The sequence below is a fragment of the Plasmodium malariae genome, assembly GCF_900090045.1.
Source record: "Plasmodium malariae genome assembly, chromosome: 8".
Taxonomy (NCBI): Eukaryota; Apicomplexa; class Aconoidasida; order Haemosporida; family Plasmodiidae; genus Plasmodium; species Plasmodium malariae.
The window spans coordinates 1,037,339-1,051,020 of NC_041782.1; the positions used below are offsets into that span (position 1 = coordinate 1,037,339).

The following is a 13,682-nucleotide window of genomic DNA, read 5'->3' on the forward strand; positions in this document are numbered from 1 at the left end:
TCATTAACATGCGAATGAAAATACCTCATTAGAAGCTTCAAAATTATTATCTTTTATTTTGAAGGGGAAAGAACATATATGGAAAAAGAGATAGCGAAATATACAAGCTTATTTACAAACAATTTGACAAAATTTCTCCTAGTTTGAAGACAGGGAAAAAAAAAAAAAAAAAATTGTAAAATAAAATAAAAATTAGGTATGACTAGGGTAAAAATAAGATAAGACTAAAATATGATTATCACAAAATAAGCTAAAATTATCAAGAAATAAGATGAAATCACGCTAAAACTAAAAACCCGAAAAAACACTACATAAGCAACAAAAATTTAAAACTTAAAAAAAAATATATTACGCGATAAACACACACAGAAAAAAAAAAAAAAAAAAGAAAAAGAAACATTCCTAATTCTGTTAATCATAATTTTAAGTAATATAAAAAAGAGTCATTAATTTGCGTTGTAAAGTATCATATCATATTCCAGTTTGCCCTTAAAGGAGCTACGTATGCATATATATATATACATGTATGTAGCGAAAAACGTCATCCACACACAACAGCTACTTCATACTTTTTTTTTTTTTTTTTTACTCTCAAATTTGAATTCTCATTAAAATTCCAATTCGAAGTCTAATGCCTTTTATATATGAGTGTGTAGACATTTTGGTCTTACTTTATGTGTGAATAGAAGGTATTATTAAATTGCATAGAATTAACAAAGTTTTTGTAATTTTTATTTTCAAGGCTGTTTTTTAAAGATTGTTCAATTACCTTTTTATCATAGTCATTAAATTTCAACCAATCAGAGCATATATCAATACCCTGAACATAGTTCTTGCCTAATTTCACCCCAGGTATTTTCATAATCTGCTCTACGGATAAATTATTTTCATCAACAGACGACATATTCTTGATATAATCAGAGGTAGCATCCTTTCGCAAAGGTATTGAAGTGTTAGACGCATTTGCAACATTTGAAGTATCTGAAGACATAAGTAGGTTTCCCTCCTTTTTGTATAAGGACCTTGTGTCTTTCCTGGAATTTTTCTCATTTGAGTAGTTCAATGGTTTCATACTGTTTTGACTTACAGTTTGGTACACATTTTTCCCTCCATTTTGGTACACATTTTTGTCTACATTTTGGTAAGCCGATCTCGTGATTCCATTTTCATGTAAGGAAGCGCTTTTCAAAACACAGCTAGTACCCACCTTATCTGGTGTGATGTTATAGTTGAAGGTACTTGTTGGAATGTTTTTCGTGTGTAAAGATGTTAACTTATTTTTAAAAAGGGGGTAATCATTTGAATAAGTGAAAGCAGGTCTATTCATGAATGCATTATTGTTCATATGTACAGTTCTATTTTCCTTCTCAACTTGCTTTGTTTCGATAGAAGTGTTTAAACAATTTCTTTTGTCAATATTATATTGTTCTATGTTATTACTTCTAATACTGTTACTCATATAGATGTTGTTGTTTCCTCTATTGTTGTTCAATGGATCATCCTTTTCTGCAGTTATAAAAAGCTTCTTATTTTCACTCGAATAAGACATTTGCTTTGAATTCATATCATGCATATACCATTCCTCTTCTTTTGTTTTTATATTTGCTATTTTGTTCTTATTATCAAAAAATCTTGTAACTGATAAAGGATTATGTAAGGTACTATTTCTTTTTTGAAAAGGGAAAAAAAATTCACCATTACATTTATTATACTTTACAAAATGTGAATTCGTCTTTTTCATGTTTACCATGCCTTGACAACTTCTGTTTACCATTACTGTGTCGTAATTTTTCCTATAATTAGTATCCAAATTCTCGACATTCATATTATATGCATGCAACGTACTGTTGTTGTTGTTATAGTTATCATCATTATTATTATCATCATTATTATTATCATCATTATTATTATCATCATTATTATTATCATTATTATTATTATCATCATTATTAATATCATCATTATTAATATCATCATTATTAATATCATTATTTATTATCAGGTTACGAGACATTTCGTTGTAATTTTTCGTGAAATTTTCATTGTTGCTATTCATTATTTTATTTACATTTTTCATAGCATCCATGTGACTACTTAAAACTTGCACATTGCTATTTCGGTGATTAGTTATATTGTCTCCATTTTTCATATCTTGTACTCTTTTATTTGTAACACTTCTTATTGCACTTTTCCCACTATATATTCTTTTAATTCTATTTATATTATCTGAATTTTTTATACTACAAAGATAGTTACTCACTTTAGTTAATTTGCTTTCATTTCTGTCTCCCATATAATTTTCTGCATTTTTGTTACTTGATAATTTGATGTAATTCTTTTTATTTGCATTTTTCCCATACGAATCACTAGCTCCTTTTATTTTATTTCCATTGACTTTATTAAAATGATCTGTTTCTTCACTCTCCTCGTAATCATTTGTATTTTCGCTTTGCTCCCCTTCAGCTACGCTATAATTGGCAGAAGTGCACTTATTTTGAAAAATGTTCAACTGCCCCATAAAATGCATAAGGTTACTACCTTTTTTTTCGTTACTAATATGATTTTTGCGTTTGTTTTTGACCTTGCCAACTCCATTACAATTGTCACTGTTATTCTTTTCGTTGCTTCTTCCAGTACCTGAGATATTACTTTCTCCCTTACAGCTGCCTATATTTTTCTCTTTTTCATTAGTAGTATCATTTGATAGGGAGACTCCTTCATTATCCACACTAGATCTAACAGATTTGCTATTCAATAGCGTGAAATTTCTTATTTTGCTAGTAACTATTTCAGTGAAACGGTTGTACACAGATTTTGTTACTCTTACTTTTGTATTTCCCTCATTCCCCTTCATATTTTCCTCGTTCCCATGAGTGTTCTTATTTCCTTTTGATAAATTTACATAATTTTTGGTCAATTTTGTAAAGTTGCTTTCAAACGTACTAGATTTAGAATTCAAACCGTTGCTAACTCCACCTTCATTTGCCATTTTTAGTAAGTTCACATTATTTGTAGGGTTAGAATACCTATTAGTAAATTTAGATCCTTTTGAATGCAAAAATATGGTATTTTTATCATTTGAATTATTGAGATTTCTCTTAAAACCGGTATACACATTAGCATTTACCATCCTATTGTAACAACTGCTGTATCGCTTGTCATCAAAAGGAGTTTGTTTTCTAATATGACTTAAATTTGATATGCTTTTCATCTTACTCTTCTCATTACTCATTTTTCTCCTATTGGTTGTGCCCATATTGCTTTTGCTATCATTTACGTCGTTTTTTTTTTTTTTTTTTTCACAAAAATCGTTTCCATAGTTTTTGTTAGAAGTGGCACCGTTAGACATGTTTATTTCGTTTTTTTCGTTTATTTGTTTTATTTGTTTTTTTTTGTTTTTTTCGCTATTTTCGCTATTTTCGCTATTTTCACTGTTTTCTCTATTTTCGTTATTTTCTCTATTTTCGTTATTTTCTCTATTTTCGCTATTTTCTCTATTTTCGCTATTTTCTCTATTTTCGTTTTTTTCTTGCATACTGGTTTTCAATTTTCCTACCAAATTTGCATCACCGCGATTTTCCAGCTGTCGTGCATTTGGATCTACCATTTTATTTTTTATGTCTTCCCTTAACATTTCGTCGGTACATTGATTTAAATTTTTTGAAGTTAAATAATCATTGTTATTTTTTTGTTCACTTGTAGAATTTATTCTCATAATTCCCGAGTTAGGGTGTATAAAAGAAGAGTCATATTTATTAAGGTCAAGTTGACTAGGATTGAGAACATTAATATTAGTACTGTAATTGTAAATACCACCAGAATGCTCTTTTGCGGTACCTACCTTTTTACTCATTTCGTCACTCCATAGATAATTATTTGAATTTACTTCTTTCGCGCAGTAAAGGTTATGAGTATTCTTCTTAGCATTTTTATTTTGATAATTATTATTCGTCACTTTATAATTTTCGCTAATATTAGACAAAATGGTTAAGGGTGTGTTTTCATAACTTTTGCTTTGGTACATGCCAAAGTTAGATGGATAATTAATACTGTTATAGTTATATATATTATTATTATTATTACTACTACATATGTTATTATATATATTACTGTTTTTCATATTGCTCAGATTCGGCAATAACATGTACCCCTTTTTGGCAAATAAAGGATTCTGAATGCTGTGTTTGCTTGGCTGCTTTACATATAAACCTGGCTTGTTCAGGACGGCAGCTGTAACGTTGTTTATTGAACTAAACCTCTTCATATAATTATTATCGTGTTGCATGTTAACATTAGTACTATATTTCAAATAATTAATATTTCCTGTTGAAAATTCTCTATTTTTCTTAGTACTAATATGATCATGCCCATGTATTTTGCTACCTACATAATAACCTGGAGCGAATACTTTCTTTTTATATTTATTCTCTTCAGAATTTTTAGTGAATTTATGTTCGATGTTTTTCTTATCATCAATATTTTTAATAACCTTTTCAGTTTTCCTGCTTGTTACCAATTTTTGGATTTCTATTCCCGTTTTGTGTTCATTATTTTTTATGTTTTCTGTAATGTTTTTATTTTTCATATTTTTAGTTAACTCTATTTTTTTCTTATTCTCTAGCATACTATTAGAGTTACTTTCGCTCTTTTTATTATTACAGGATTCGAATTTTTCGAACTTTGTAATTTTTTTAGCCTTCTTTACTTTTTTATTTTTTTCATTATCATTCGCCTCCTTTTTGTTTTCCTCCTGTGAACTTTCATCTTGGGTTAATTCTGACTTTTCTTTTAACTTGTTCATTTGATCTACGTTTGTACTTATGGATCCATTTAACTTGATGTTTCGATGTAGATTGTTTCTCTTTGCATTAAAGCCTTGTGATGGTCGTCCTTGTAGTTCGTATTCTTCATCTACATTTTTTTCTTCTTTTTCATCATCAGATTGTTTATCATCCTTGTCCTTAACACTACTACTGTAGTTGCTGCTACCCATATCATCGGAGACAACATCTTTCAAAAAGTGTGTATCAGTTTTTATCTTTTTCTTTTTAGCGCATTTAGGATCATACTTCAAATCATTATTTGGACAAAATTCAATTGTATGGTTTATTTCATTCATGATAATGTCTTTTGTTAAATTTCGTGTATTATTTTCTGTATCATTTAAATTCTTCATTGATTTTTTGCTGTTCTCTTCGGCACTAGTCATGAAGCTTGTCTTTCCCTTCTTGATGCCCACATTATGATTACTACTACTACAACTACTATTATTAATGGTCGTAGTAGCAACAGTAGCAGCAGTAGCAGCAGTAGCAGTGCCAATAGTATGTTTTTTACCGTTTGTGCTGCTATTATATTCTACCGTCGCGTTGTTCTTGTGTTTTTCCTTCTGAAGTTTGTTTCTCTGTTTGACTTTTTTCATCCCTTCGATTGCTGTTCCTTTGATAGCTGCTCCTCCATTGACTGTTTCTACCGCAAGCTCCTCCACTTCTCCTCTTTCCTCCGCGTTATCTGCAAAACTGGAGGTGTTCGTTTCCCCACTTAACCTAGAACTCATCTGTGATAGTATATCATTTTTATGAATTAATATTTTGTGGTCGTTTAAATAATTAGATATGATATTTTTTAAATTTTGGTTCTTCGAATCATCTGATAATATTAGTTTGATAATTTCGTTTAAATGTTTTATCAAATTGTCAAAATTGTCATGTAGTTGAAGTATATCATTAAAAATTGATGCAAATTTTAAGGAAAGCAGTTCAAATAATATTTTGTCTTTCACTTCGGTTTCATTGTTGTTCAACATTAATAACAATATATTATTAAAATGAACAATCATTTTGATAATTTCGTTGTAGTAGTTATTATTTTTAGCATTCCTTTCAATAATATAGGATCTTATATCACTAACAGTTATGTATTTCTTCTCTTCGTCCTCACGGATGTCTCCAATTCTTCCGCTACTTCTACGACTTCTACTATTTTTGTTACCTGTGGTCATATGTACCTTTTCAAAATGGCCAATGTCGGTTATGCCACTTGGTTTCATCTTATCATTAGCAGAATATTCATGAATGCAGTCGTATAATAACTGAATGCTGGACAATTTTATATCATAATTTAAATCTGAAAAACAATTTTTAAAAATTTCGAATGTTATTTTTTCTTCTTTCACATTTAGTATATCTGTTAAAACATCTTCTGTGATATAATTTGTTTCATTTATTTCCATATTTAACGATTCTTCTTCGAATGAAAAGTTTTCTGAGGCAATTTTTTTTAATGGTTCTTCTTTAAAGTTGTCCAAGCAGTTAAGGGTTAAACTGCTTACTTTTTCTTTTTTTTCTGCCTTATTTTGGGTAAGTAAATTCTCACTTGAGTTGTTCGAATGTTGGTATTTTTGTTCCTTGTTCATCTCATCACCCCCAAAGAGGGTATTACAGTTACTACGTTTGTCTCTTTCTGTATTTCTGTCTCTGCTACAGTTGAGGTTGCTTTTGCTGCTACGATTTCTGATAGTGCCTCCACTACTTTGGTTGCTACTATCACTGCTTCTGTTACTGTGGCTATTATGTTGATCGTCCTTAATTCCATTCTCTTCTATACCTGATGCTCCTTCTAACTTTTGTTCTCTTTTTTCGTTCTTATTGATATCAAAATATTTTGATAAGTGAGACACTTCAATTTTGTACTTTTTAAATATTTCGTCTATTTCGTCTATTTCATTTATTTCATCAGAGTTATTTCTACTACTACTTACAAATTCTGAGTTACTACTTTTTATCTCTAAACCTGACGCGCCAAATATATTTTCTGTATTATATGTATTCCGCTTACTATCAAATCTATTCATTATGCTCATATGATCTTCATCATCATCATCATCATCATCATCATTATCATTATCATTATCATTATTATCATTATTACCACTATTATCATGAATAGCACTGTTATCACTATTATTATATTCTTCCTTATTCGTTTCAAAATTGAGCATGTCTGTTTTTATTACACTTGGTTCAAAATTATTATCTTTATTACTCAAATTATAGCTAAGTTCGGAATATACTCTTTTCTTTGTTACATCTGATATAAAAGAAATGTTTATCAAATTTTCTGTTTCGTTAAAAACAGATGAATAATGACTCTTTTTGTTACTATAGTTTAGTTCTTCTAATGATTTATTACTTAATATTGGTTTACTTGTTTTATTATTTTTTCTTAATTCCTCATTTTCGTTGAACTTTTCCTCTTTATATTTTCCTTCTTTTTCATATTTTCCTTCTTTTTTATATTTACCCTCCTTTTCATATTTGTCCTCCTTTTCATATTTGTCCTCCTTTTCATATTTGTCTTCCTTTTCATACTTGTCCTCCTTTTCATATTTGTCCTCCTTTTCATATTTTTCTTCCTTTTCATTTTTAAGAATGATCTGTTCGTAATTTTTCTCACTTTCCCCCGTTTGGCTATTTTTATCCTTACAATTTTCAGCCAAAATTTGTTCCCCCTTATTTGAAACATGATCAGTACTACAATGACCGATTTCAACATGTACATTTTCCTCTTCTTCAAATAGAACATTATTTTTATTATCATTATTATTATTTTCTTTAACTTTTATATTATCACTAACATATTCATTTTCTATTCTAAATTCGGTGTTGTTTAACTGGTTGGATAAGTGATTAGAATTTTTTGAATAGATATTATTTGAATTGCTAAACAAATTATCGCTCTTATAATTGTTCATATAATATTCATGTTTTTTAACATCTTCATCATTATTCGAAAGAAACATAGCGTTATTAAATTCTGTCATATAATTCTCGGTTTTATTATTTTGAAATATATTTTCTTTATTTCCTAAATTTAAATCTAAATCTAAATAATCTATAAATGTTTTTTCAGGTACGTCATTAGAGTTACAATTTTCATGTACGAATTTTGATTCATTTTCACTAAAAGAGTTTAGATAATTTTTTGAATACTCACTTGTTTTTTCGTCTAATTCGTCTAAAGTGCTTATATTATATTGCTCTTTAATCTTTTCTTCTTTCATATCTTGTTCATTTGATGAAAATTTTGTAAAATATTTGTTTAATTTTTTTAATTGCGTCTCTTTTTCACTAGTGTTACTATCCTTAAATAAAAAATTACTTAGTACTCCTTTCGTATCTCTATTCATTGTATCCATAAGTGCATTATTTTCTTTTTCTGAAAAATGGTAACTTGTGGTGTCATTTGGAATGCCTTCGTTTGTTGTGTCTTCCTTATTTGAAGTTAAAAACATTATTTCTAATATTTACTTATTTGTTTATTTATCTGTTTGTTTATTTGTTTATTTGTCTGTTTGTTTATTTGTTTATTTATTTTTTAATCTACTTGTTTTTTTATATATTTATATATTTATTTTTCTTTTTCTTAAAAATGCATCAATTTGGATTACTCACCTCCTAAGATGTTGTTTTATTCTTTCCCCTTTTATTTTTTATGGTATTATTACTAAATTACACTCATTTGGTTTGAAACAAGTCTAATTCCTTTTTTTTCTATACATATGCATACCAAGGGAAGCAATTACGGAAATAAAATGAACAAAAATGATTGAAAAATGAACAAAAATGATTGAAAAATGAACAAAAATGATCGAAAAATGAACAAAAATGATCGAAAAATGAACAAAAATGATCGAAAAATGAACAAAAAATGAACGAAAAATAAACAAAAAATGAACGAAAAGTTAATCACGCGGGTAACTGGCTAACGAAAGATAAATCGTCGTAACCTTGAAGTTATTCAAAAAAAAAAAAAAAAATAGGAAGCTATACAGACATTTTAACATTACAATTTGAAGTTTCAATATTTTATTTTTCTTTATTATATTTTTAAAAGATCCTTCTAACGTTATTTGTTAACAACTATTCTTTAAAAAAAAAAAAAAAGAAAAAAAAAATTATGTACGAATTTGCATTGTCTAAAAAAGTATACAACTACTGAGAAGATACTTGGGCAAAAATAATTTCGTAATATGATTTCTTGCAGATTTTCAATTTTGATAAAATAACGATAAGTTTAAAAAGGGGAAAATCAAAAGTAGAGAAGTTGGGGGGGGGGTGAGAAAAAAAAAAAAAAATATATATGTATATATCTATATATATAATTACAATATATGGGGATAAGATTAAAAAATTCACGATACGGAGAATATCAAAATAAAAATTTTCCTAACATATACATATATATATATATTATTGACAAAGAAACAAATGTGATACGAAAATTTTTGTCTTACAAGTACATTTACATATAAAAACTCTTTAAACCTGTTAAGAATATTACTATAAAATGTTTTTAACAGAAAAAAACAATGTAACAGGAAAGTGTTATTAAAAAAAAAAAAAAAAAAAAACATGGAAAGAAAAAAAAAAATACACAGGAAAAGAACAAAAAAATACACAGGAAAAGAACAAAAAAATATATCTACAATGAAAATAATTTCCTTTTAAACAGAGCATTTTCATTTAATTTGTTTTTCCTTTTTTTTTTTTTTTTATGGGATGTATAAAAGAACAATTTGATAGGTGAAAAAAATAAAAAATTACATATATTTTCAATTGTATATTAACAATATCAAAAAAAGATTAGCATATTTTAAAAAAAGAAAATATTAAAAATGCACCAAAGTGCAAATAATCGAGTATTTATTTTGTTATATTATACTTTGTTATATTATACTTTGTTTATTATACTTTGTTATATGTTATTTTGTTATATGTTATTTTGTTATATGTTATTTTGTTATATGTTATTTTGTTATATGTTATTTTGTTATATGTTATTTTGTTATATTTTATTATATTTTATTTTATTATATTTCATTTTATTATATCACATTTTATTTATTTTTTGTTGCGTCCATATTTTTATCTTATCGAGTGTGTAAAGGAAAACATAAATATACCTCATTACATTTCCTTTTTTTCCTTTCCTCATTGCTTCAACATATGTGTTTCTGTTTATTTATATACTTTGGCCAGAAGAATGTGTAAGTATATATATGTACACATACATATAAGCATATATAAAAGAAATAAAAATATAACGTAAACATTAAAAAAAAATGTTTGAAGCGTAAATGTTCAATGAAAAATTAGGAAGTATGTTCTTAACAGCATATAGGAAACTACTGTTGTAATGGTCAGAAAAATTCTACAATTTTTTTTTTTCAAAAAAACTTTTCAGAATTCAGCAAAAAGGAAAGGGGGAAGGAATGTCACACTATTTTAGAGTGTTATACATATATGCATACATATACATATATATTTGTTTATACTAATAATTTTTTTTTTTTTTTGATCTGCTCTTATTTAAAGAAGTGCTACCCTATTAACACGAATAATTGTTTATAAGCCAAATAAGTAAAAAATAATAACGCTATACGTAATAACGATAACATATTTACATATATATACATATACGTATATACGTCAATATTAATAGAATTTTAATTTAAAATATAATACAAAATTATGATACTGCAAACATAATTTTTGTGATTGTGGTACATAAACGAGAACAAAAAAAAAAAAAAAAAAAAAAAACATTCAGGATCTATTAATTAATTTTAAAATAACTCTAACTTTTACTAGATAAAATTTGTCACCAACTGGCTGTTATTTTTTTGTAGTGAAGTTAAGAATAAATAGCGCGTAAGCATATTTTCATTTTCATTTTCATTTTTCATTTTTTTTTTTTTTTTTTTTATGTTTAACAACAGATATATATTTTATATATATATAATGGTAAAAATAGGTTATCATATATATGTATATATATATTTGACTTTAAAAAATTTGATCACCTTTTATATGCACTAAGTAATAGTTAAAGCTCAACTGTTATATTTTTTTCCGTGAAATATACCCGCATAATAATACATGTATATTTTTTTCTGAGAATATCTTAAAAATATGAAAATTTTGTTTTCATTTTTTATCAGTCAGTAGGGGTAAAAAATTAAAAGAATGATATAAATATGCTCAATTTTGGAAAAAAAATAAAAATAGATACATATAAATACATATATATATATATATATATATATATATATATATATTAATTTGTCGACAATTTTTCATATTTATCTTATTGGGATTTCTCTTTTATGGATGAATCAGGCACTCTCGTATTTTTTTTTTATTTTTAAAATATTTTCTACCAAATATGGTACCATTTGTAATGCTGTAATAAAGCATACAAATAATTGTTGCTGTGCTAATTTTTAATTTATTTTATGTTTGACAATTCATAGTTCGGAAAATTGGAAATTATAATTTGATTGTTTAGGGAACATTATATTGTCTCATTTGTGATGGAAATATATCATGTATACATATACATATGTATATATATATATATATATATAAAATTAAAAAAAAATTTTAACTTCATATCCTAGTTGGCTTCAATCACTTACCATTATATAAAGCCAACTGCATATCTTCGTTTTATAATACAAAGTTAAAATTAAAAAAAAACAGTAAAAAAATAAATATCCCTAACTCAATTTACACAATTTTGTAGAGACCCATAAGAGGAAATCCTTCTAATAAGGAAGGGTATCTCATTTTTTAAAAAAGTGAAAAAAAAAAAAAGAAAATTCACTATGTTAATAATAATAATGGAACAGCAATGAGATATAATATTTTACTACTGTTCATGTGATATTATGATCATTGTTTTGTACAAGTGTACTCATTTTTCTACATTCTCTTAAAAATTAGATTCCTTTATATAAGGTCATATTGTTGGTGTAGTGTATTAAAACTACAAAGGAGAAAAAAAAAAAAAAAAAATTATCAAACTTTCATATTTTTTTTTCTTTCTACGTTTTTTTTTTTTTTTTTTTTTTTTTTTGTTTATCGTATTTTGAATAAACAGTAGAAAAATCGATGAAATTTTTAGAAAAATTTACAAGAGTATGAAATTTTATTTGTTTCTCACTCAATGCAAACTATATCTTATATATATTTTTTTAAATGTGTGTTTTTTCTTTTCTTTTTATAAAGAAAAAAAAAAAAAAAAAAATTCCTTTATGTTTTATGTTCTTTGATTTAATTTTTTTTTTTTTTTAATTATTCTAATTTATGTATATATATAATATTACTTCTACATTAAGTTATATAATTTTATATATACATACATAATATATACATATACATATGTATGAACGTATATATATGTACATATATACCAATATAACGAATAAATACTATGCTTTTCTACAGTTCTGCTATAAAAATATTAAAAATATGCAATAAAAAGTACGTTATAATCAATATAAAAAAAAAAGTGTTCAATTTATGCAAAAATTTTGAATAATGAATGCTGAAGACAAGGAGGAATGGAATGACTACTCAAATTCGTTGATGTTGTACGAACAAATTGAAAAATTACATAATGAATATAATAGAGAAATAAAAATATTAAAAGATTGCAATAATAAAGAATTAAGTAATTGTGATGTATTATTTTATGGTGAAAATAAAAATGCACAAGTGATAAAAAGCCGAGATATTATAAAACCTAGCATGTATAATTATGACGTAATAAATTATTACAAAGACGAAGTGACATTAAAAAAAAAAATAATGGAATTATCTGAAGATATTATGACTGCAATATATCATATTTATGATAGTTTACGTCTTTGCAAAGAAAATGTTTTTTTATCTTTTAATGGAGGAAAAGATGCTGTTGTTGTTTTACATTTGTTTAGATGTGCTTATGCAAGATATCTGTACGATGTAAAAGGGGAAAGGAAAAAACCTAAACTAATTTATTTCAAGGACGATATAAGCGAATTTCCTGAAGTATATCATTTCCTGAATGAATGTGTATACATGTATGATTTTAATATAAGTGTAATTAAAGGTACTTGGAGAAGTAGTATAACTAATTTTGTTGAAAATTATCAAAAACAGTATCAAATTGTAATGACAGATCAAATGAAAGTTAGTCCAAACGATTCTTGTCCATTTTTCCCTATAATTACATTTATTAATGGTACAAGATACAATGATACATATAGTGAAAAATTACAAATTTTAAATATCAGTTCACGAGAATTTCCACCATATTTATATTTAAATCCTATTTTTTATTGGACATATGGAGCTATTTGGACATTTATATTATATTTTAAATTTGATTATTGTATATTATATGATCATGGTTATTCGTCAATTGGTTCATTGAATGACACAATAAAAAATGAGTTTTTAAAATGTAATGATTGTTATTTGCCTGCATATTTCTTGAAAAATTGGGGCTATGAAAGGCATAATCGAGTATTGAATGAAGAAAAGAAAGTGAGAGATTCTTAACATGGTGGTTAATGCATGACGTATTATTATTTTATTTTATTCTGGCTTGTTATAATACATACATGAGTGTTCATATGTGAATATATACTTATTTTATTTTTTCTTTCAATTACTGATTATGTAGCACAATTTGATCGTCAAAAACCTTGCCTAACAAGGTTATTTAACCATTCAGGAGGAGCAACAAGTCCTTTCAAGAAAAAAAAAAAAAAAGTGGCTAGCTGTAAAAATAGAGAAGTACCCGTTTCGCAATAAATAAATAAATAAATATATATATATATATATATATATAAT

At 26.0% G+C, this 13,682-nt stretch overlaps 2 protein-coding genes across 2 annotated transcripts; one reads left to right on the forward strand and one right to left on the reverse strand.

Annotated features, from left to right (window-relative positions):
- Window positions 1–667: 667 nt before the first annotated feature.
- Window positions 668–8,293, reverse strand: PmUG01_08030900 (conserved Plasmodium protein, unknown function; the record flags this gene model as incomplete). Its single annotated transcript, XM_029004470.1, has 1 exon — window positions 668–8,293. The coding sequence occupies one exon, from the start codon at window positions 8,291–8,293 to the stop codon at window positions 668–670; it is 7,626 nt and encodes a 2,541-aa protein (XP_028861155.1).
- A 4,090-nt stretch (window positions 8,294–12,383) lies between these two features.
- PmUG01_08031000 (FAD synthetase, putative) lies at window positions 12,384–13,388 on the forward strand (the record flags this gene model as incomplete). The annotated part of the gene is made up of 1 exon (XM_029004471.1): window positions 12,384–13,388. One exon carries the CDS (start codon window positions 12,384–12,386, stop codon window positions 13,386–13,388), a length of 1,005 nt encoding a protein of 334 aa, XP_028861156.1.
- Window positions 13,389–13,682: the final 294 nt, after the last annotated feature.